The sequence below is a fragment of the Dromaius novaehollandiae genome, chromosome 3 (genome assembly GCF_036370855.1).
Source record: "Dromaius novaehollandiae isolate bDroNov1 chromosome 3, bDroNov1.hap1, whole genome shotgun sequence".
In the NCBI taxonomy this organism is placed as follows: Eukaryota; Metazoa; Chordata; class Aves; order Casuariiformes; family Dromaiidae; genus Dromaius; species Dromaius novaehollandiae.
This window is the reverse complement of record NC_088100.1, coordinates 87,147,350-87,168,986: the sequence shown is the minus strand read 5'-3', so window position 1 is coordinate 87,168,986 and position 21,637 is coordinate 87,147,350. Positions and strand designations below refer to the sequence as shown.

At 37.3% G+C, this 21,637-nt stretch overlaps 1 protein-coding gene across 2 annotated transcripts; it reads right to left on the bottom strand.

Annotated features, from left to right (window-relative positions):
* Positions 1-642: 642 nt before the first annotated feature.
* EXO1 (exonuclease 1) lies at positions 643-19,680 on the bottom strand. 2 transcript variants are annotated; one of them, XM_026102668.2, is made up of 14 exons: positions 19,522-19,680; positions 18,764-18,937; positions 17,377-17,496; positions 16,383-16,506; positions 15,498-15,635; positions 15,039-15,251; positions 13,580-13,767; positions 12,701-12,797; positions 10,616-10,829; positions 9,743-9,998; positions 7,238-7,718; positions 6,680-6,784; positions 2,949-3,142; positions 643-982 (listed from the first exon to the last, which is right to left on the bottom strand). In XM_026102668.2, the coding sequence occupies exons 2-14, from the start codon at positions 18,922-18,924 to the stop codon at positions 841-843; spliced, it is 2,433 nt and encodes an 810-aa protein (XP_025958453.2). In that variant the 5' UTR covers positions 18,925-18,937; positions 19,522-19,680; the 3' UTR covers positions 643-840. The 2 variants fall into 2 exon arrangements, with proteins under 2 accessions (XP_025958453.2, XP_025958451.2); XM_026102666.2 differs by having other exon boundaries at positions 10,613-10,829; positions 19,522-19,679.
* Between the last annotated feature and the right edge of the window lie 1,957 nt (positions 19,681-21,637).

Below are 21,637 nucleotides of genomic sequence, written 5' to 3'. Positions count from 1 at the left end.
GAAATCCCGTCACGTTATTTCATGATAATTCAGTCATCCAAACTCCCTGGTTCTTTCCCTTTAGTTGATTGGGCCTTGAAGGCTGACGCTTGGTTTGTTCTGAAGATGATGCTTAGCCATGAAGACTGATATCTTGCTTGGATATTTTTGGACAAGAAAAACAAAAACAAAATGAGAAGAGCAGGAAAAACAGAAGAACGCATTAACTTTGTTCAGAGACCGTTCTATTGACATAAGGGTTTGGGGACTGAATACTTGTGATATCCTTTACTGCAGGTACCAAATTATCCCTGCCAATAACATAATTATGTCATGTGGAAGGAATAGAAAACTAACAGCTGAGAGAAAAGATCTTACCTTATAGAAATGAATTGTTACCAAAACACAGGAAGAATAGTGAAGACAAGAACAGCCATCTGCAGTTTTACTTGTGTGTTGGAGACAGAAGATCAAGTCCAAGAGGGAAGAAGGGAGGGGCATGAAAATTAAAACACTTAAAAACTTGTTCTGGTGTTGTTATGCAAAGGCAAACCATAGTATTGAAAGTTGTTTTACACATATAACCTATATAAAATGGTCAGGGGCAGCTTAGAAAAGCTTGGACAGAAGTTTAGAATTGGACTTTGAATGACAGAACACAGATATCTGAAGGTTTTTATTCCAGTCCGTATAAAACTGTACCTTTCAAATGACAGTTTTTAAAAAATTTACAAATCAATAGTCAGACTAAAATATACAGGTGATTTTCAAAATATCTTTTCTATATTGATGAGATATACAGAAAGTAAATTTTGATACTGATTAAAAATGCGTCTTATTGTGCAAACAGCTGCATACAGTTCATTGGAATATAGCTCTCTGAACATGACTACATTCAAGATGATTAAAGATTTCTTCTTCTGCTTCTGGAGTGAGCTGAATGTTATCTTTGATTGGAGACAACGGGTCTGACTTTTTACAGGATGGGAGTTTTTCATACTCTCTGCACACACACAAAAAAACCACAGGGATATTATGACATTTTATGTTCTAATCACAGACCTGTAAGAACACATGGGTTAAAACCAAACAAAAACCCTCACCCAACTACCCACTCCTCCGTGAATAAGCACAAAATAAATTTCATGAGAGTTCTAAATCCAAATTCACTCCTGCTGAACAATTTTTTGAAAATTATTTCAACTCTGTTCCAGTTATCCTGTGAACAAATGATAGCTATTAGCTTTACATCAGAAACACAGTATGTACCACATTCAAGGAAGTGTGTAACGCCCAGAGTAAAGATACAAGTCTTTTGAAGAACTGTAGTTTTATGCATATCCTGAGAGTATTGACAAAAGGACAGAACAGATTAAATCCCACGCGATTTATTTGCCACCAGTGAATGTAATTCTTAAGACCTAAGGCTAGTTTAGAAACAGCTTAAAATTGTGGGAGGTGGGGGATGCACACCAAAACACTCAGAGCTAAGCAAGCCATGGCAATGGGAAAAACCTTTTTGTGAAACAAAACAAGAAAAAAATCCCCTAAAAAAAACTGATAAGCAGCTACTTTAATTATGCAAAATTAGGTAGGTTCAACAGTTACAGCACAGCAAAAACTGGATGGATAGAACATGGTTTTGGGGAGCAAAATCTTGCAGTCATCAGCAGAGAAAAGGAACATGATACCATCTACACTGTCTTATATGTCTGTACTTGGACAAATCAAAATGCACAGGTGGTCTCCCTGTGAACAATCCTAATCAGACATTCCCAGTTTGATGACAAGAGAGACATACTCAGATATTGTCACTTGCTCTTTGAAAGCATTTTTCTCTGGGAAAGCTTTGCCACCATGCCTTTTTACCTGAGCCCAAATGGAAGTAGTGTAAGTTAAAATATATATATATATATATATTTCCTTTTAATAAAAAGCAGATCACTGTCCTTCAAGTTTAAATAAACCTTGATGAGATTTTCAGAAAACTTCAAGTTAGCCAATTTGTATGCACAATAGAAAACAATGGCATTTTATGATGTGCAAAAAGGTCTCTCTTAATCAAAGACTATCTAACAAATATTCCATCCATTCACCCTCATTATTTTAAAAGCAGAACATATTTGATAATCAGCCACCCCAAAATGCGAGAGGCACATAAATTTAACAAACAAACAAAAAAACCTGTGTTTGATGTTAAATATAATGATAACTTTTATATAAACTATGTTAAACTAAATGAACTACTTAAAATTTATTTTAGCCAAGAGTATTTCCTGGTTAGAAAGAAAAAGTAGCAATTAGAAGTAAAGAGTATATTTACCACAAATCATACTTCACGGTTATGTCAAACAATGAAAAAAGTGAAATTGCTTATGAAATTAAAGAATGGTATGTAGAAAAATAGATCTTTTAAGCTGTTCTTTCTGTTAGGTTGTGTGCAGGAAACATGTATAGAGCCTGCTTTGAAATAGACTCTAGTTTACAGGGTGCTAGTATTCATCAGGCCAGATGGAGTAATTCAGTAGTTCGTTACTTATCTGAATTATGCACAGATCTATTTTCAACACAGTGGGGACCTGTGCACAGCTTAACATTTTAGTGATAAGATTAAAGTGTTTCTTAGAGCACCGGTAGGACATTATGTGAACAGCCTCACTGTTTTCACAGTTTGACTCTTAGCACACCGCAGAATATGGAAAACGCAAAACTAAGCTATTAGAGGTTCCATCTCACAGGAATTAGGAAAAAAAAAAAAAGAATTGTGTCCTTTCTCTGTGAAAAAGTGGAAATTCTGTTTTGCGTCCATCTTTTTCCCTAAAATGATACTGAAGGAGTAGCAGGGAAAGGGGAAAAAGCCCAGCTACATTTCACAGATCAGACAAAGAAGGAGGGAAGAAGCAATGGGGAGGGGTGGGGAGGAGGGAGAAGTAAATAGTTTAGCATAGTAAGAGGTTAAAGACACTCACCTTTTAAATTGGAAGTTTTTCCAGAGTTCACTAATGGTGGCTTGCAGTCCCAGCTTATTTTCAACATCACAGTGATTTCTCTTCTGGACAGGTGATAGTTTCTTGCTTAACCCACTTACTTTAGCTGGTATCAATGGCTTAAGCTTTGTCACAATATGTGACCCTACCAAACTGGATTTATGTAAACCAGGAACCTGTGGGATTTTAATGTTACATTATAAACTGGTTAAAGTGACAACCTGCAAGCAACAGAGATGCTGCCGTTGCAAAGATTATAATCAAAAAATGAAGTTCTTTATATTGTATTGAGACAATGCAATCTGACATCACAACAATGTATATTTATATACCTATAATCTAAAAAGCTCCTTGTCATACACGTTATAGAAGATACAGTTGTAAGAATTGTCAAACTAGCTTCTATGAGTCTTTGCAACCAGAAGAGGTTGCAAAAGCACTTTTCTTTTGGAAGCAATTTTTTAATCTCCTGAATATTTTTTTCCCTCATTTGTTCACATGACAGAGTAGAATAAACCAAACTCTTCAATATCAGTTTCCAGAATTTTAAGAGAAGCCACTATGACACAAAGGACTCAATTTTTCACAAAATCTAAGCAGAGCAAAGAAGGATACCAGTACAATTACCCTAAGGATCACTGGATCTCTAGTTGGACCTTCTTATCACAGTTTCTCTATCTGGAAGCCAAAGCAGTTGTGACTGGCCAGAACACATCTCTAGAACAGCAACCAGTCTTAAATTTGAAGACATCAATTAAAGCAAAATACATTGTTTCACTAAATAATTTACTCTAGCTATGAACTATCCTTATGATTAAAAATGTATGTCAATACACATATTAGTTTCAAAGCACTGAATCTGTTTGACATTTACAAGCATACAGAAGTGTTTTGACATGACCTAATCCCTGCGATTAATCTAGGCAGTATGATTTCTGTATTTTATGCCCTCATCCCTAACCTGAATCTCTTACATCCCTATCTTTTTTCTAGGGTCAGTATCAAAGTAACCAGCATATAGCTGCCCAGATTGCTGTTCTCACCCCTTCCAATACTGATACATTGGTCTTTCTTGCCTTCTGGAATTTCACACATTTTGTTGGTTAATATTACTATAAGTGAGTCAGTAAAGTCTCAGCCAGTTCTCTTGAGAGCTGAGGGTTCAAGCAAATCTGACCATTTAGAGTGTTTATCCACTGTAACTCCTTCGCATACTATTTCAACCTCTTCCTATATGCAGGACAGAAATATGAATACCACTTAAAGCTTATTTTTTTGTTACAAAAAAAATTAACCTTGCCAGAAAGTAAAGCATTTATAACATTATCTTAACAGCAAAAGAAATACACTTTAGTCAAGTCAGCTAGATTTTTTCTCCTACCTGTGTCTAGCTTGAAGTTATACCTATTGCTATCTATTTAATCTCTTCCCTTTGTGCTATGTGTGGGTATAATCACAGCATACCAATTCAATGCATGTAATTTGCTTTGGCAAAGAAAGTTTTAATTTTGTCTAAAACTACAAATTCACAAATGAAAAAAGGCCACAAATGGCCTCTTATTCATATTTTCCATCTATTTTCTTCTGTCTAACATATAACTTTCCTCAACTTTGAGAGGTGGCCATTTTAAGGCACTGGAACAACATTTTTCTGTTTCAGCTCTTCTGCCACTTGATTATAGAACATCAACAGCTCACAGTGGCTGGTTTCTAAGCAATCACTCACTTCCAGCTCATTATGCTAGCTTTCGCCTGTCCAAAGTACCAAAACATAATTATTAAAACAGGGTACAATACCTGTAGGGTAGTAGCCTTCTATAGTTAGTTGTTATAGATAGTTGACTTCAAGATCCTATAGAGTTCATTATTTTATAGGCATGCATTGGTTTTAATATTGGAATTGACTAGCTAGGCACATGCATTTTGAACTGGAACCATGACAACAGCTGACAACCTCTCCAGATTTCCTCTCCTAGCTGTTAAATTTCTGTACAGATCAGCTATGCTACTCGACTCAGCAAAAATTGGAACAATTGGCCTTTTAAGAGATTGGCTGCATCTTCCATAAATTGTGAACTCACTACTCCCTTCAGTGTCTTTTCCTGTACTTACCACCATCAACAAGGTTTTTCCTTGTTCTACTAGTAATTTTTACACTTGCAGTAAGCTTATCCCAAAGGAAGGCTGAGCCAAAAGTGATGCTCCTTTCTTTCCCCTCCTCAGTACTGGCTACTTGCTCCCATGGTCTCTCTGGTGCTAAAATGAAGAGAGCTCATGAATCCAGGTAGGCCAGAGTTCTGATATAGTTGATGTAATTGCTGTTGTTGCTGAGTTAGTCGCAAGGATTTGACTGGAGAACTAACCCGGTCAAAAACTATTACTGCCAGCACATAAAAGAATCAGAGGGAATGCACGGCCAAAGTGTGGAAAATCCTTCCACTAGCAGCCTGCTTTAAGTGAACCCTCTTGTCATAATGGATTTTCAGCACATTTGTATACTTTGAAGAGCTCCAAGCATCCTGAAAGTTTGTTTATATAAGATGCTTACATTATCATTATATTGTGTATTCCCCTGTATTTCATATATACTTTCCCCCAGTATACATTCGAGTTGAAAAATTATTCTTTAAGCAAAACATTAAATAACTTCTTAAGAAGAAAGTCATACAATTCTGAATCCCTGGATGATTTCATTTCATTGTCTAGTCTTGTTGTGGAGAACCACACAAAATGTTATTCTAATGAAAAAGCACAGCCTTGTAAACAGGTGGCAACAGTTCAAATGTTAAAGAAAAAAGACAAAAATTCCAGTTTCTTAACATGAAAGTTAGTGCAAATAACCACAAGATGTCACTATTGTTCTATAGAACACATGCAGTTCTCCTATTCTGCAAAGCTCAAGCTTTTCAGCCCATTTTAAGAGAAGGAAGCTAACAAGGATGCACATACAAGGAATAGTGTCCTGCCTTAGATACGAATCTTTTAGCCAAATTCTAATGAAAATGCCTAAAAAGTCAGAGGATTCTCAGATGTTAGGGTTTTGTAAACTACACAGATAGATAAAGCTCTTAAGAATGTCACAGTGACAGGGAACATGAGTTCAACCATTCTTAGACATCTAAAAAAGCACATAGAAGACAAGCCCTACCAACAGGAAAAGGGATCTGACTAAAAGTTGAGCTCTAAAGCAAAACTGACTGTTCTTCAATGCAGTTCTCTAGTGTCTAAGGCGGCTTATAACTAGAGCAACTTAAAACAAAAGACTAGTTAAAACTTATTCCCAATTTAGAAGTTTAAACGCTCTTTTTCTAGTAAAAGAGGAAGAGACAGCAAAACTGGTGGATTCATCCACACCAGCAATGAAACAATGTTGTATCTTGTGACTATATCTGAATTAGGAACATGACTAATCTACATTATAAAAACCTACATATTTAGCATGCCTGAGGAAAATTAATAGGTGTTTTTGGCTTTAGGTTGGCCTCTTGATGTACACTGAATGTTCAAGATCCCAAAGCAAGCTGCAACTATGTCAGTCATAGGAGGTTAAAGTTCATCTTGGTCCTGATGCAGATGAACAAGAAACTAATTTTCTCTTACCAACACATAATGGAAGAATCTTAAGCATATGCATAAGTTTAGAATGAACTAGCATACAAAATAAAAATTTCTGTGTTCAATAGATCTCATAGTAAAATTAAAGAAATTCTTACCTTGGTCTTTGGGAGCATATTCTTTTTGTCAGGGTGTACAGCAGAAAATACTGGAGAGCTCCAAGTACATGGATTATCAGCCAGTTTTGGACTGGAATCAGATTCCTTCAATGAAAGACAGTCAGTTGGTTTTAAAACAGTTTATACAATGTATATTTTTATATCCTTACATTTATAACATAGTGCTCTCAGTATTTCTATAAACTTACCCAAAAGCATGAGCTTACTTTCAGCAAGCAACACTACGTTGATATATATGTTTTCTAAAAGACTTCTTCAGGGACTAACAAAAGCAGAGAAAAAAACTTAGGCTACCAGTTTTGATGTAACCTATTGTTTTCAGTGTTTCCACTGCTGTCAGTACAAACTAGAAACAAGGTACAGACTTGATTTTAAGCTAGTAAGTCAATCCATGCTACACAGCTATATTAAACATAACTTCTAACAAAACCTGGCTGTGCTATCTGCAGGATATTGTTCTAAAGAGGAGACTTTGATGCCTAATTTCTTAGATGGTGAAAGGTGAAAGCAAATGCTGAAACAGTGTAATTTTCTTACTTCTGCAGGTGAATTGTTAGACACTTGTGACACTTTTGAAGACTCCAAACTGCTTTCTGATAGCTTACAAAACACCTGAGACTGTGAGGAACATTCCAGTTCTGTTACGGGAGAAGATTCTTCATCTGATTCGCCACATGGTGACCCACTCTCCCTTTGCAATTTATTGATCTCATTCTCCTGGGATGCCATGTAGTTGCTTTTCTGTTGGTGAAACTGCTGTGACAAAACAGCATGAGATGGACCAGGATTTCCTGAACTACTTTCAAGACTGCCAAACCACTGGAAGCAACTTTTCTGTGTTTCTCCAGGAAGTGATAAGGTAGTCCTTTTAGGTTTTTCAGTTTCTGAAAACAGAGAAACATTTTCCACTACATGTTTTATTTCCTGTTTCTGGCAGTCCCTCTCCACACCTCGAGTTAGTTGGCTGTCACCTGTCTTTGCTCTAAAATCAAGCATATCTGTAGCATTGCAGAAAAACCTAAAAAAGGAAAAAAGAAACAAAGCGTAATATAGATGAAGGCAAGAGAGAAGAGTTACTGCAAATGAGTATTTCATCTCCAAAATCCAATAGCAGTTCTGTACCCAACAATTTGACTTTTGAACTGCACTTGGGGAGGCAGATTATTTTGACAATGGGCAAGTCACTAAGGTCGTCATCCTCTAGACCCTCATGGAGGCATTTAACTTAAAAATACAACAGTAAAACCATTTTATATTTCAATGGGAAAAATCATCTGTAAACACATCAGCCATTGAATGAAAATACTAATAAGTTCTTCATCTGGAAAACAAGCTTCTAGGAATTCTACAAAATGTAAAAGTTATATTCATTAATTATCAAAAAGCTAAATTGTAACAGAACCCTTCAGTGCTTCTTATCAAGAAAGCTACAATCTAGCCAGCTCTTTCCACATTATAGCAGCAGCACTTAGGAGTAATTACTAGTCAAAGATTTTTATGAAACTGTGCACTGTTTCACAGAAAAAGCAACCATCACTGACAGCTCTTAACTTTCGATGCAACATAACAAAACTCTCAAGCTTTCACTCACACCTTCCTGAGCTAAGCAACATCAAAGACTTTCCTGTAAAACAACAGCTCTCAAAAAATTCTAATATTCATGCTATTTATGATAAAAAGTATACAATAGAAGAGATAAGAAGTGTAAGAATCCTTTATAAAACTAATTTAACTAGCTGTGGCCAAATGCCACAAAAGAGTCTTGCTTATGTAGTCTTGATAAGTCCAACATCCTGCTTCCCAAAGTACTGATGCAAACATGAAAAGCAGAAACTGATTAGGATGGGATAAGAAAAAGAAAATAAGTATTTGGCATACTGTATTACCAAGGACTGGCTTTAATGGAAACAAACAAAACCTGCCAAAGTCAGACAATGAGTAAATGTTGCATTTTCATAAATGCAGTAACTGCTTACATATTTGGCACAAAACACACACTCTTTTTAGAGACTTCGCATGATCTTTTCCTGAAAAAGAAGCATCATCAATTCCTAGCTTATTTTGATATCCATGTACTGAACTGTAAAAAGGAAAACTAAAATAAATTCTGCCTCACAGTCCTCATTATTGGAGGGGGGGGGGGAAAAAGAAAAAAGCATCAACTATATGCCACAAATTAGGTCTGCTTTCTACTCTTCACTCACTTTTCAGATGGGAAAAATATCCACAGATGTTTCTTCAACAAACTCAGCAAAAGCCAAGTAATACAAGCTTAGTCAGGGCATAGCTTGTGTTTATGAAGAGAAACGATTGGCCTCAGGGAAAACAAACCAAAGCAAAACCAAACCTCAAACTGTTCAGTCACAAGATAAAATATCACTTAAATTGTTTTGCAAATGATTTGTTGTCCCATCACATGCTTTTATACTACAAGCCACTAGCAAAAATAGAGCTGAATTATCATACGTGTTCTTCATTCATCTCACATCTAGGTATAAATATATTAACCTCCCATCCAAGCAGACTTTTCCGTTTTAATACAAAACTAGAACTAAAGCCTTTTGTACTATTCCTAATCTTCTACCAAAGATCAAACATCAAGGGATTCATAAACAAGTGGAAATGTAAAAATTGTATCTCATCAGTTACTTAGTATGATTTCCACCTCCCTCCTCCTCCAAAAGACCAACTCAAATTCACAGGACACTGGATTAAGTTCTATTATCAAGCAGTGACCTGATTTTAGACCAGTGAGTTCACCCCTCAGCTGTTTCTATTATTCACCCTTTAACAATGAATTTGTATTTAACACTTTAGGACGCAAGAATAGCTTTTCACACATAATGTGCCTAGCACAAAGAGTTTCGCATCTCAGCTCAGGACTATACATGCATTAATATAGTTTCATAATAAAGCCCAAAATAAAACACCGAAGATAAAAAACAAAAAAACAAAACAAAACAAAACAAAAAACCAGTATTTCAGTAACTATGATATTTAATAGTATTTTCATACTTAAAAGAAAGTGTGATGCAAGCATACCTGCTTCTTGTTCCTGGAACAACTACAGCATCTCGCTCTTTGTTTTTCCTTTGCAGAAAGGAAGCAAATTTATTTCTAATTCTGGGCAGGGAATTAGAGCTTTCTTTACTGACAGAATTCTCTGAAGAATCAGCGCTTTGTGTTGCGGAGACAATCTTTTGTGGTTCACAATCTTCAACACTCTCCTTCTTGGCTTTTTTAGCTTTTGAAAATGAATATTGGTTCAGCAGGTCTCCATCTGAGAGTTCTTCTAAATCTAAAGACAATTTAAACATCACTGTAGAAGTATGCTCTAGAATTAATTACTAGTTATGAGAGAACCGAGTATTTCATACTTATTCTCACAGGCTTAAAAACACTTATAAGATCTAGTAGGGACATTCTAGATGTTACAGCTCGGAAATCTTTAACAGAGTTCTTTTCTAGTACATAGCCTTAAAGTAGCTTTCTATGAAGAGGTAGTTGGAGTAAAAACATAACAGCTGAGATTTAAAAAGACAAAAGAGTGAAGAATCTATAAAGAATGGACTACTTTCAGTTCTTCACAAGCCGGTATAAAATAGAAATTAAAACCAAAAATACCTAAAAATAGAACAAATAGTTTTTTAAATGACAACAATTGAAAAGGATAAGCTTTTATAACAAAAGCAAACAATTTAATGTTGCTGAAAGTTTGCTGCCAAACATGAAATTGTTACATAGGCTTTAATATTGTGGCTCTGCAGTCTTGCAGCTTCTTGAGAACACAATACGTAGGACTCAATGAGATTTCTGGAGGCCTAACTCTACTTTAATTCTATCAAGTCAAAGATAAAAGTTTTGCTTTCCCACAACCCTCTTCTGTGTTAATTTTTCTTTAAACAAACATACCACCTCTTGGCCTTTTTGCTAAGAGCTCTTTGCCTGAAAGTTTCAGCCCTTTGATACTAATTATCTTCTCAATGCCTTTGGTTGTTGCTTTCTCTAGCAAATGCATCGTATGTGGAAAAGTATCTGTATTAGGGCCAAATCTGTAGTCTCTGCTCCAAATGCTATTTATGTGGTTAGCAGATCTATCATTCCAGCCACGATTTCTCTGCTGCATAAACTACAGAAGAAATAAAAGCAAGACATCAGTTGAATAATTTTTTTCACAGTTGTTTCACAGTTTAGCATATAAGGACATATTGGCATTTGCACACCAAGTGCTGATATGGCTACTCCACATAAACATTTTCTTCTTGCTCCCACATCTCTCATGCTCTCCATACAAATTATTTTTCTTGTGTTCTGTCAAGAGTTCATTCCAACATGATTAATTGCTAATCCAAGACAAATTAAAAAGTTTAATTTTTATTGGTTCAAAAAAACCCCTAATTTTGGGAAATACAGTTCTTGTATATGACTGAAAAAAGTATATGCTCAGTCACTTCATGAATTGGGGGTTTTTTTGTTTATTTTTAATTATTTCTGTAAATAGTCTTAAGGACTTATCAAGAAGGTCTGAAAGTAAACCAAGCATTAAAGGCAAACTCCTTGAAAAGTAAGATTTTTACTTGTGCAGAGAACAAAAAGTACAGTTTTGTAAGCTACAGGTCACCTAATTTACACAGTCATCCTCTTTGCATATGTAGATATCAACACTCAGCTAAGATACGTGAGTTCAACTCTTTTACTGTAAATAAACATATTCAAGGGAGGGAAAGAAAAAAAAATCCCCCAAACCTCATATTATATCATGCAAGTATCTCTAGTAACAGGTTTTTTTCAGCACTGGAAAAGAGTGTTTCAGGTTACAGTAGAAGGACATTGCAAATTTTCCTACGAATAACTGCCGAAGTGTTTTATTTTTCCTATTGCTGTCCATACTTTACTTTCACAAATGTGCCCATTAAAACAAACAAAGAAAAGCAAAAAACAAAAAACCAAAGAACCTCCAAACCCAGGTAAAAATACAGAAGATTTAATTCTATAAATGCCCAATCTAGGTGGTTTTCTAGGTGGTAGATTATTTTCTTATGTTTGGACAGTTGTAAGTAATCAGGATTATTCTGATCATTGCCAAATCATTTATTTCTCTTCATCACTTACATGTAAGGAGCCTTTCCTTGGGAGTCAAGGACCACTCAAGTCAGAGTGCTTAACTGCCTACATTTTTCAGAAACTGCAGAGAATTTAAAGCAAAGTGAAAAGCTACAAGAACCAGGATTCGAATGCTACTATACTCAGTCTTGCCCTACTATCAAAATGAACATATCATTCCAAACACCAACATCCATTATTTCACTAAAAGTTAAAACACAACCATAGTTAGGCAAGCAATTAAAAAGCAGGTATAATCAGAACTCTGATAGTTCATAAAACAATGCATGCTAAAAGCACACCCTTGTATTTACATTTTTCAGCATCTTTTAACTGACAATAAAGGCTTTATTAGTTATACCTGTTAAAAAGCTTAAATTAAGTTTAAGTGCCATTGGGACAATTCACTTCATGTGAGAATGTTTTCCTGAATGGGAGCTTTCAAAACTGCCAGAATGAAACGTCATCTGGCATTCTTTAGTGAATGGAGAAACCAAAAAGTCACAAGAATTTAAAAAACAAAAACAAAAAAAAAAAAAAACAAAAAACAAAAAAACCCCCACATATCCATTACTACTTAGAGAGTCTTAAAGATGCTGCAAAAATTGGTAGGTTAGGCGTCAGTTATATTTTAGGATACAAAAATCCCTTTTGAAGTACTAATCCTTTACTCACGATCAGAAGAGAAAAAAAATAAGAAAAAAAGAAAACACAGTTTTACCTTGGGTTGCTCTCTGACCCTTACTTTATATTTATTTGTGGGAATACACAGTTTTTGTAGTAGTAGAATAGCTTTCATTGCCAAGTTAGTTGTGGATAACATGCAACCATGTTTTCCCATAAGTCTTCAGACACACGTCAATATCCTACTATATTATTTTAGAACAAAAATTTTACCTGGGCAGTATCAGGGTTAAAGTTATCAATATGTTCCATTGTGTCGATATCGACGTTACCAATAGCAATTTGAAAAGCAGTAACATCACCAAAATGTCTGTCCACATCATATTAAAGGAAAATATCTGAATACAGACTAAATTGCAAGAATCGTAACATGAAAATTAAGATTGCTGTTTCCCATTTTTGTGTTAAAAGACAAAAAGGAAAAGAAAGATACATACTCATGGCTCAATCTGATTCAATAAGAATTATACCAGATCTGCAGGGTTTGGCAGATCTCAAAAGTCAGAAGAAAAACCTTCAATCATCAGCAGGAAAATTTACCCTCTTTCTCCTTCCTAACTTGTGAAAATGCCATAGCTTGAAGAACATACAGAGACTAGTATCTATTTCAACAGTCCTCTCCCTTTGTTCATTTTCCTGATCTTCCATGATGAAATTAGGCTACACAAATGTGGAGCAACGTTACTTGTTCTATTGGAAAAAAAAATCTGGTAAAATGGAGAATGCTTAGATTAGGCAATGAGCTGAGCACTGATTGTAAGAATTAAACTGACTGATATTATGACACACAACATAGGCACAAATTTTAAAAGAAGTTTTAAAATAACTCAACAATTTAAATTTAACCTGTATTTGAGGATTTATTTTCTAAAAAATTAAAAAAAGTTATTCCTACCTAAGTGATAGGGGTTTTTTTTAATTACTCTGTTCCCCCTACTTTTTAAAAAATGAATTAAATCAGAGGAAAAGATTTTCTAGTTTGCAGAAAAGCCAGATTTTAACCAATAGGAGATTCATACAATGGAAAACAGGATGAAACACTACAACTGCTCACCCATATTTTCACCTGTTATTTTAATACAGAAAGGATACCGTCCTGCATAGATTAGTGTTTCTGGATCAATATCATCACCATAGGCATTCAGAGGAACTAGCTTTCTGTTGACTGTATCAAAAACTAACTGATAAAGGAATGTATTATTGGCTCGTGTGAAACCTTCTATATATTCTTCTGGTACCGTTATATTCATCTTCAAGTACTGACCCATTTTCTTAATAACCTGTCAGAAAAAAAAAAATTCTTAATTGTTGCATTTAAACAGATAAGACAATTCCATGCCTGTCTTCAGAGGCATTACTCCAAAATCTTCAGATTTTTAATTAAACAAAATTTTGGTTTTAGCAGAATATACAGAAGAGTGAAGAGAAGGAATACACAACAGCCTTCCCAAAAAGCAACTTAAAATAAGTTTACCCTTCTGTTTAACTCTTAAGCATCTTTATTTGTCATTAAATGTAGAATGTGCATCCTGTTAGAAAAAGCAGCCTAGGTTTAGGTGGGGGAGAAGTCCTGTGCATTGTTTTTCCACCTTCAAATTGTTTAACATCACATAAGTGGTACAATTCAACTTTTCATAAGGTCTTCTTGTCAAACAGATAAATACAAAATGTGAATAGAAATAAGGAGCATCTCCATCAACATATATTTACTGGAAGTAAGGTGTATCAAGTTTTATCCTTTACATTACCGGAACACATACGTCACATGTAGGTGTTTATAGGTAGAAAAACACTGAATTAGCAACATTTTTGATTGTCATAAGAACAACAGATTTATCCAGCAGCTCCTCCTATATGTTATTACTACGCCACTTCAAGTGTTTCCTTATATTTCATTAATTGCCCAAAACATTTTCCAATTTCACAGAAGACATATCATGTTATTTTGAGGAGTTTGTCTGTTATACTGATGAAGGCCACAATCTGTCCTCTTCCTGAAGTAAAACATCAGTTGTATTTCAGCAATGTGTCCTACCTCCAAGTCAATTTACTCCTTTCAGTAAGAAATAGGAATTCTGACTGGCAGTATTGGACTACTTTGTATCTTTTGACTCAGGACTTTCCAACACTTACAGGAATGATGAATCACATGACAATTACTAAGTGATAAGCTTTACAAATGATGAAATCTTGAAGATTTGCTCAAAAAGAAGTTAACTAAAAAACATGATTAGAATGGAAAAAGTTAAATTCTCTTTTTACTTTCACGAATTCTAACTGAACTCATTGAATAGAATAGGCCCTTGGAGGATTAGCTGAACTGTTTATCTAGACTTGCTTACTTTGGTGTATTTCATTAGTATATAATAGCTTCAACACATGGATAAATTTAGTTCAGCATCTTTCTCAAGCACAGTAAAATACTTCTTTAAGCATCTCCTCAAAGTGGAGAAAGTTAAAAACTGCTCAGATGTTTTCGACTAAGTGTTAATCTCAGATAGCTAGCTAGAGGCTTCTAAAAAGCCAATATACTAGACTGAAGTAAGATTACCTTTATAATATCTGGATTGTTAGCCAACTTTAATAACTTGCATGCTTTAGCTAACCCAATTCCATGGATTGATGGGAGGTAGTCACAACCAGAGAGAATGCACATATAACGGAATTTCTCTTCTGTAAACACATTTCCAAGCTGCTTGCAGTTTCCTAGCCGAGCTTGATCGATCTCTAGTCCATTTCCAAACTTGTCAATTTTCAGAAACACCTGGAAATGAAAAGGAAGTGAAAACAGTGATTTTCACCCACATTATAAACTCATTTTTTCATTTATACATGTGTTAATTTGTTAGCCTCTGTTACCTCTGCAAAGTGTAAGTGTAACTCTTATCTTCCCAGTTTTCCCTATTTATTGTAGAAGAATAAATCCATACATCAAACACTTTTGGCAACTTTGGACTCTCCTTTTAAGATATCAGTGGGAGGTAAGGGATATTTCTATTTTCTGCCATACCTTTTTACATCCAAAAGCCAAAAGATCAGAATCTTCTGTAATTATGGCTTGAACCATGCCAGTTTTATTAAGATAAGCCAGCTGAGCATCAGCTTCATAAGGAGCAACAATACAATCAACTCCTTGGGTTCGTGCAGCCTGTACGTGAACAAGAAGCATAGGAACATTTTGTTTTCAGACATCTTAAGATGATCACTGAAGAAGAACTCCTCCCTCAAAAAAAACCTTAAACTGAAACCCTGCTCTTTTTACCACAAAATTCTCAATGAAGTTAATATGGCTCCCCTTAAACAACTTCATATTCATGACTCCAAAGTCTGTAGTAGTTTTTGTAAGCAAATCTATGTAGATCTAAACATCTTTCCTGTGCTGGTCTGTAAGACTATGGCCACTGCATCTGACTACGACTGTCAGCTTCAGACTCATATCAGTTATATGCTGGACAAAGAAAATCGCACTAGAACAAATGTAGTTTTGTTTTGTTAGAGAACCTGTGACTGCAGCAGAAAGGTAGGGAAAAGTGACTGAAAAGGTTTTTAAGCAGCCAATAATTTTTCTATAGTCTATTTTCAGGAACCACCTTGAGGAAAAAAGGTACTGTGTTTATTCTTCATGTGGCAAAAGTAAAACCCCAGATGATAACAAAATCAGTTTATGGCTTTAGTTGGCAAAGGAGCATCATACACAACTAGGCATAATAAATCTGCAGAAAAGCTAAATTTAGTGAACTATGCTTAACACAATTCATGGTATGCAATACAATTGGCTAATACAAGGCTAAGCAAGTGGAGAAAATATTTTTTGAAGGCATGAAGAAAGAAATGCTACTTACTGTGTAGATATTTTTTTTTTAAACTGTTGATCTGAACAACACTAGCAACTTACTTTAATAACTTCATGAGCCATAAAATGGGTAACATTTACACTGCGCCCAAAACACTCCCTAGCTTCTGACAGCTTTCCCTCCCGAAGTAACTGTTTCCCTTTCAGAAGGCTGGCTTGACGCTTCCTGCAAGGTAAACAAAAATATCCTACCTCAGATTATCTTTCACTTGAAAGAAAAGGTGCTAGAAAGGACGAAAAGAGTGGTAGGAAAAAATTAAATGAATTGTTTCACCAGTGAACACTTCCCAAACCTATTCTACTGTCTGATGTTTCAAACATGAGCATAACTGCAAGTCATTTTGTCCCAAAGGATGCTCGGACTGGCATGTTGAAATAGATAATCAGAAAAGAGTGACAACTCAGAAACTGAAATCAGCAGTGAAAAAGAAGAGACGGGTATTCTTAGGATGCAGGAAAAGAGATTTAAATGAATCTGGGAGTATTTGATATCAGATATTTATTGGTTTGGAGGTTAGAAGGCATAATTTGCCTCATTTCAAATACCAGAAATTGTTCGCTGCAGGCTGAAGAAGGCATAAGTCTCATGAGAATTATAAATAAAAACACTTTAATGAAAAACTATTACAACTTCATGAGATGCCCCATTATAAAGAAACCCAAATCCAAAGAAGATGGTGTTAATTTCAACTAAAACTATATTGGGAAGAAATACCTTTTGTGTCCAGAAAGATCATAGGGACATGTCATGTGAAAACCTTTAACTCACATTACAGGAAATAATGCTCAGAGGTTTACTTCCTTCCTCTATAAAGGGAGCTTTCATTTATGAAGTACTGTTCTATTTTTGGAATAAAACCTCTAAGAACAGATTTGTATGATTTAAATGTAAATTAAATAAAATAGCATCACATTGTAAGAAAGTTTATCAAAGATTACTGCCTAACTCAAGTTTCAAGTTTTTCAACATTTTGAAAATGAGTTGAGGTATTAAACACATTGCTTTGTTTGCAAATTAATACACTTCAGTACTCACTCTCTTCGGGCCTTTTCCACTTCCTTTTTAGAAGGTAGGGTGCATCCATCAAATACCAAAATTGGTTTAATTCCAAATGACAGGAGCATATCAACAAGTTTCATGCAGAAAGCTACATAACTGTATCAGAAACAACAAAAAGTAAGAAGTGTTTAGCAATAAGGTTTATTGTTCAAGTCTGTTGCATATTTCCTATTTGCAGGAAAGGACAAATGTAAGGTCAGGATAACTATTGTTTGCGGATGTTAGTGGGCCATACTACGCGGTGCTGGCTCCAGCACCACAAAAAGAATAAGAACACCTGAATGATTTTTTTTTTTTTTTTTTTGGAAGAAGGAAATGCTTCATTTCCCAATGCAAATACTGGACAGACTACTACTCTTCTACACAAGATGAAGAAAGAACTCAGGTAGAATTCAGTTTGACTTTGCTACATAGCTTAGGATTCAAAGTTTCTTATGACTGTTAATACTTCCCCCTGTCAGTCAATTTCTTTCTTGCCTGAAATATACTCTATTCTCAGAGCTCTGAGGAATCAAAGTTAAAGGCAGAGCTGTATGAAACTGCCATTTTTCATATCAATAGAAATAGGAATGAAAAGTTTGTATCAGTTCACAAACCAACTGTTTCTTGCCTCCAAAGAAAGATTTAACCAAAAATCTCATATAAATGAAGGCAAAAGGTTCATTTTCATTTAAAACAGTTTTCAACCTTAAACAAGAGCTCATATCGGTTCTTCAATGACAGGGCAAGAACTTACACAAGCCTTACCTAAGCTCCAGAGCTGGAAGTGAAATATGACCACAATTTGTGTTCATCTCCTTCCTGATATAACAATATTGCTAAGTGAAATAGTAGGTTGCATTAGAAAAAGCTACTGTTACTAAAAAATATCGTATGTTAAGCAATAATAAAAACAGTGTAGGACACCTTATTCACAGCACTATGTATCAGAAGGCCTCAGTATCATTACATGCTTCTATTGCACAGCAGAATTCACAGGCTAGGTACAAATCAGTTGCTGAAAATAATACATTTGGGACACGTGAATTTCATCTGTGGGATCTCACCAGAGTTATTAGATTATTATGGGGATAATGACGTGCTGGAAAAAAACCAGCTTGCCAAACTACTGGTGGTTTAATAGAAAATATCTTAGTGTAGACTTTTTCCAGTATTTTCTTTAATACATACTTTGCACAGTTGACAGTTTATTTATGTAGAGCCAGTATTTCCTTTACCAAATACCACAACTGGGAGGGTGAATTCAGAAGCAACAGCTAACACATGAAACTGCTTTAACTTATTTTTTAAACTCAAGAAATCTCAAGTTAACAAAACTTTAATTTGTAAAAGGGCCAAGACCAAAATGTTAATGAAGACTTACAGATCTGTTGGCTCTCCTCTGGCTAGCTTTTCAGCACAAGCATAAGCTCCTTTGTGCAGCCAACAGTAGGTGTCCACAGCTACTGCCTGCCCTTTGTATTTCTTCACGTGGGTAGGTTCAGCAGCCTCCTTGATAAATTGGAGTAGGCCCTGAATTCCCATGATGTTACTTAAACTAGAGCCCGGAAAAAAGAAAAGCATTAGCACAGCATTAAACCTCAGTCTGCACAGGGAAGGTCAGCTCAGGTTGCAGAGGAGTTCCTTGGCTGAGCCAGAGAAATAGAGGCTCCTGCAAACACCACCGTGCACCCAGGGCAGCCAAGGCCAGGGCCGGGCTCCTTCCCGCCGCCCGCCAAGACGCCAAGCCTGCCAGTCAGGGCGTGCGCAGCCCGAGGGGACGCGGGTCCCCGGCTCCCCGTCCGGGGCCGCCTCGGGGCCTGCCGCCGGCCGGGGGGCGGCAGGCCCCGCCGCGCTCCCCGCCGGGCTGTGCGGGGGGGACGGGACGGGTGGGGCGCGGCCTCGGCCTCGCTCCCCGCGGTGCGCTCAGGGGCCGGGGGGGCCCAGCGACCCCCGCTGCCGCCGGCGGAGAGGGGCACAACGGCCATGTACCCGCCCGGTGCGAGGGGCTCTAAGGCAGCGCTCCCGGCTCCGGGCCGCTGCCTCCACGGGCCCACATCCCTCCTCCGCCCGCCCGGGGGGGGGGGGGGGGGGGGGACGCGAGGGTCACCAACCGCCGTGGGGCCCCGCGCGCGCCAGTACCTCGTTGCGGGGGGAGGGGAGACCCCGGCGCCAGCCCCCACCCGCTCCGCTCAGCCACGGCGCGGGGTAGCCGCTCAGAGCTTTCAAGCAGCGCGCGCTCCGGGCTCTGGCCCCGCCCCCGCGGCGGACTACGATTCCCAGCATACTCCGCGGGGCGAGCCGCTGGTGCTCCGGCAGGGGGAGGGGCGCGAGCCGTTAACGGCAGCAGGAGGCGCCGCCGAGGCTTGGGGCTGTGGCTGGGCTGGGCTGGGCTGGGCTAGGCTGGTGGGGGTCGTGGCGGTGCGGCGGGGCCCGGCTGCAGCGCCTGGGACACGGCCGGCGGTGGCGCCCTCAGGAAGCCCTGACGGATCCGGGGTCGCTTCCGTGGCGGGGACCGGCGGTTTTCCGGAAGCTTCTCTTTCGTTTGAAACCAAGCTGGAAGGGTGAGGAAGGGTTTAAGAGCGTCGGACAGGCGCCCCGAGCTCTGAGGGAAAATGGCATTAAAAGGCACACTGCTGAATGTGCTGCTAGCAAGGGAGGTGCAGCAAATTCTAGCATCTGCACAAGTATTAAAATATATTTAATGTAGTAAAATATATTCAGTGCTGTAGCACTGAATCAATACATGTCATGTGCTGAATTCAGTCTTTTGCTGTTTCTCAGCAAAATGTAGAAAAAAATTAAAATGCTCTTTCCTTACCTTGGGGTTAATACATGCCTTTTTGGAAGTTTTGTGTTGGCAGTACTTCATAATGCAAATTCTCTGTAACCACTAAGTTGCTAGTGGAGAAAACCATGGTCAACATCCCGGAAAGACTGTGTCATTATTGTACTGAGGATTTATTTTCAGTTCTTTCTTTTTATCCTTGCTGTCTGGTCACATCTGTACCCTGGTATATAGAAAAGTTTTTCTGGTAGTTGTGAATTAAGAAAAAATACAACAGAAGAACCACCATAGGAGCAAGAATATGCTTATATTTGGTGCTTTTTATAGTACTTACTTCTAAAGAGGCCAAACACCTGTAAGTAAAAGTTCTGAAGATCTAAGCAGAGATATGAATAGGGAACTTAAATAACTATCAGTGCTGTACTATTGTTAGTAAGAGATGGTAGTCATATAGAATGAGCCTTTTCTGAAATTATTCTTCATAGTGATTACTCCAGACAGTTGATCAGTCAATTACAGCAAAGCATCCATGACGTGCTGTTGAAGGCAGTTATATATAACAATGAACATGAAAATTTAAAATGTTAAAATATACTGGAATCAAATATACCGTCACGGAATTTTGGGAGGATGCAACAAAGCACTTAGTCCTGCAGCTCATCCAGTGAATGAGGACAGGGAGAGTGGAAATAGGCCACTGGCTGCAAAGAAAGAGGTGAGGGACAGATGTTGTAGCAGTGAAACTCTGGGGCTAGTTCAAGTATTGGTGCCCAAAATTAGAATTCTAAATCTGTATTTACATGCTTTTATAATTCCTTTCATTAAAAAGCCCTGAGCATCCATATGACATACTGAAATTTGAAGTGGTGCACAAAGGATTTTTAAAAAATAGTCTGCACCAAACAGGTATACAAGTAACATTTTTATTGCACAGATCTAGTTACTGTTTTGGGGCATGTCATGAATGGGATCAAGTTGCAATTTAACTATCTGCTACTAGTGAGCTCTCTGACACACAAAACACTGTAAACTGTAGTTTGGTAGCCAACTGCAGGCACCACAGACTAGGACAACAAAGGACTCATTACAGTGCCAACTTTAATTTCTTCCTTCTAGTAGCGCACATACTGGAACCTAGAGGAGTCTCAGATTGATATTAGTTCTGATATTTCTTATCCTCAAGAGATGTCTTCATATCTTTGCTAATGAGAAACTTGGTAAAGAATGGAGAGAGATATAGAAAGAGAGCAAAGGAGAGACCATGTATGCAATACTGAATTATGCAAAATTTCTCTTTTCTCCTAAAAAAACCTGCATGGCTATCTTATTTGTTGAGCCAGTATTCAGATAAGACTGCAGGCCACTGGAAAGTATGCATGTTTCCAGCTGCAAGTATTGAGGTCATTGGACCAGAGGTCTTGCCAACACTCTAGAACAGAAGTTATCACTTCACAGGAATAAATTATTTAT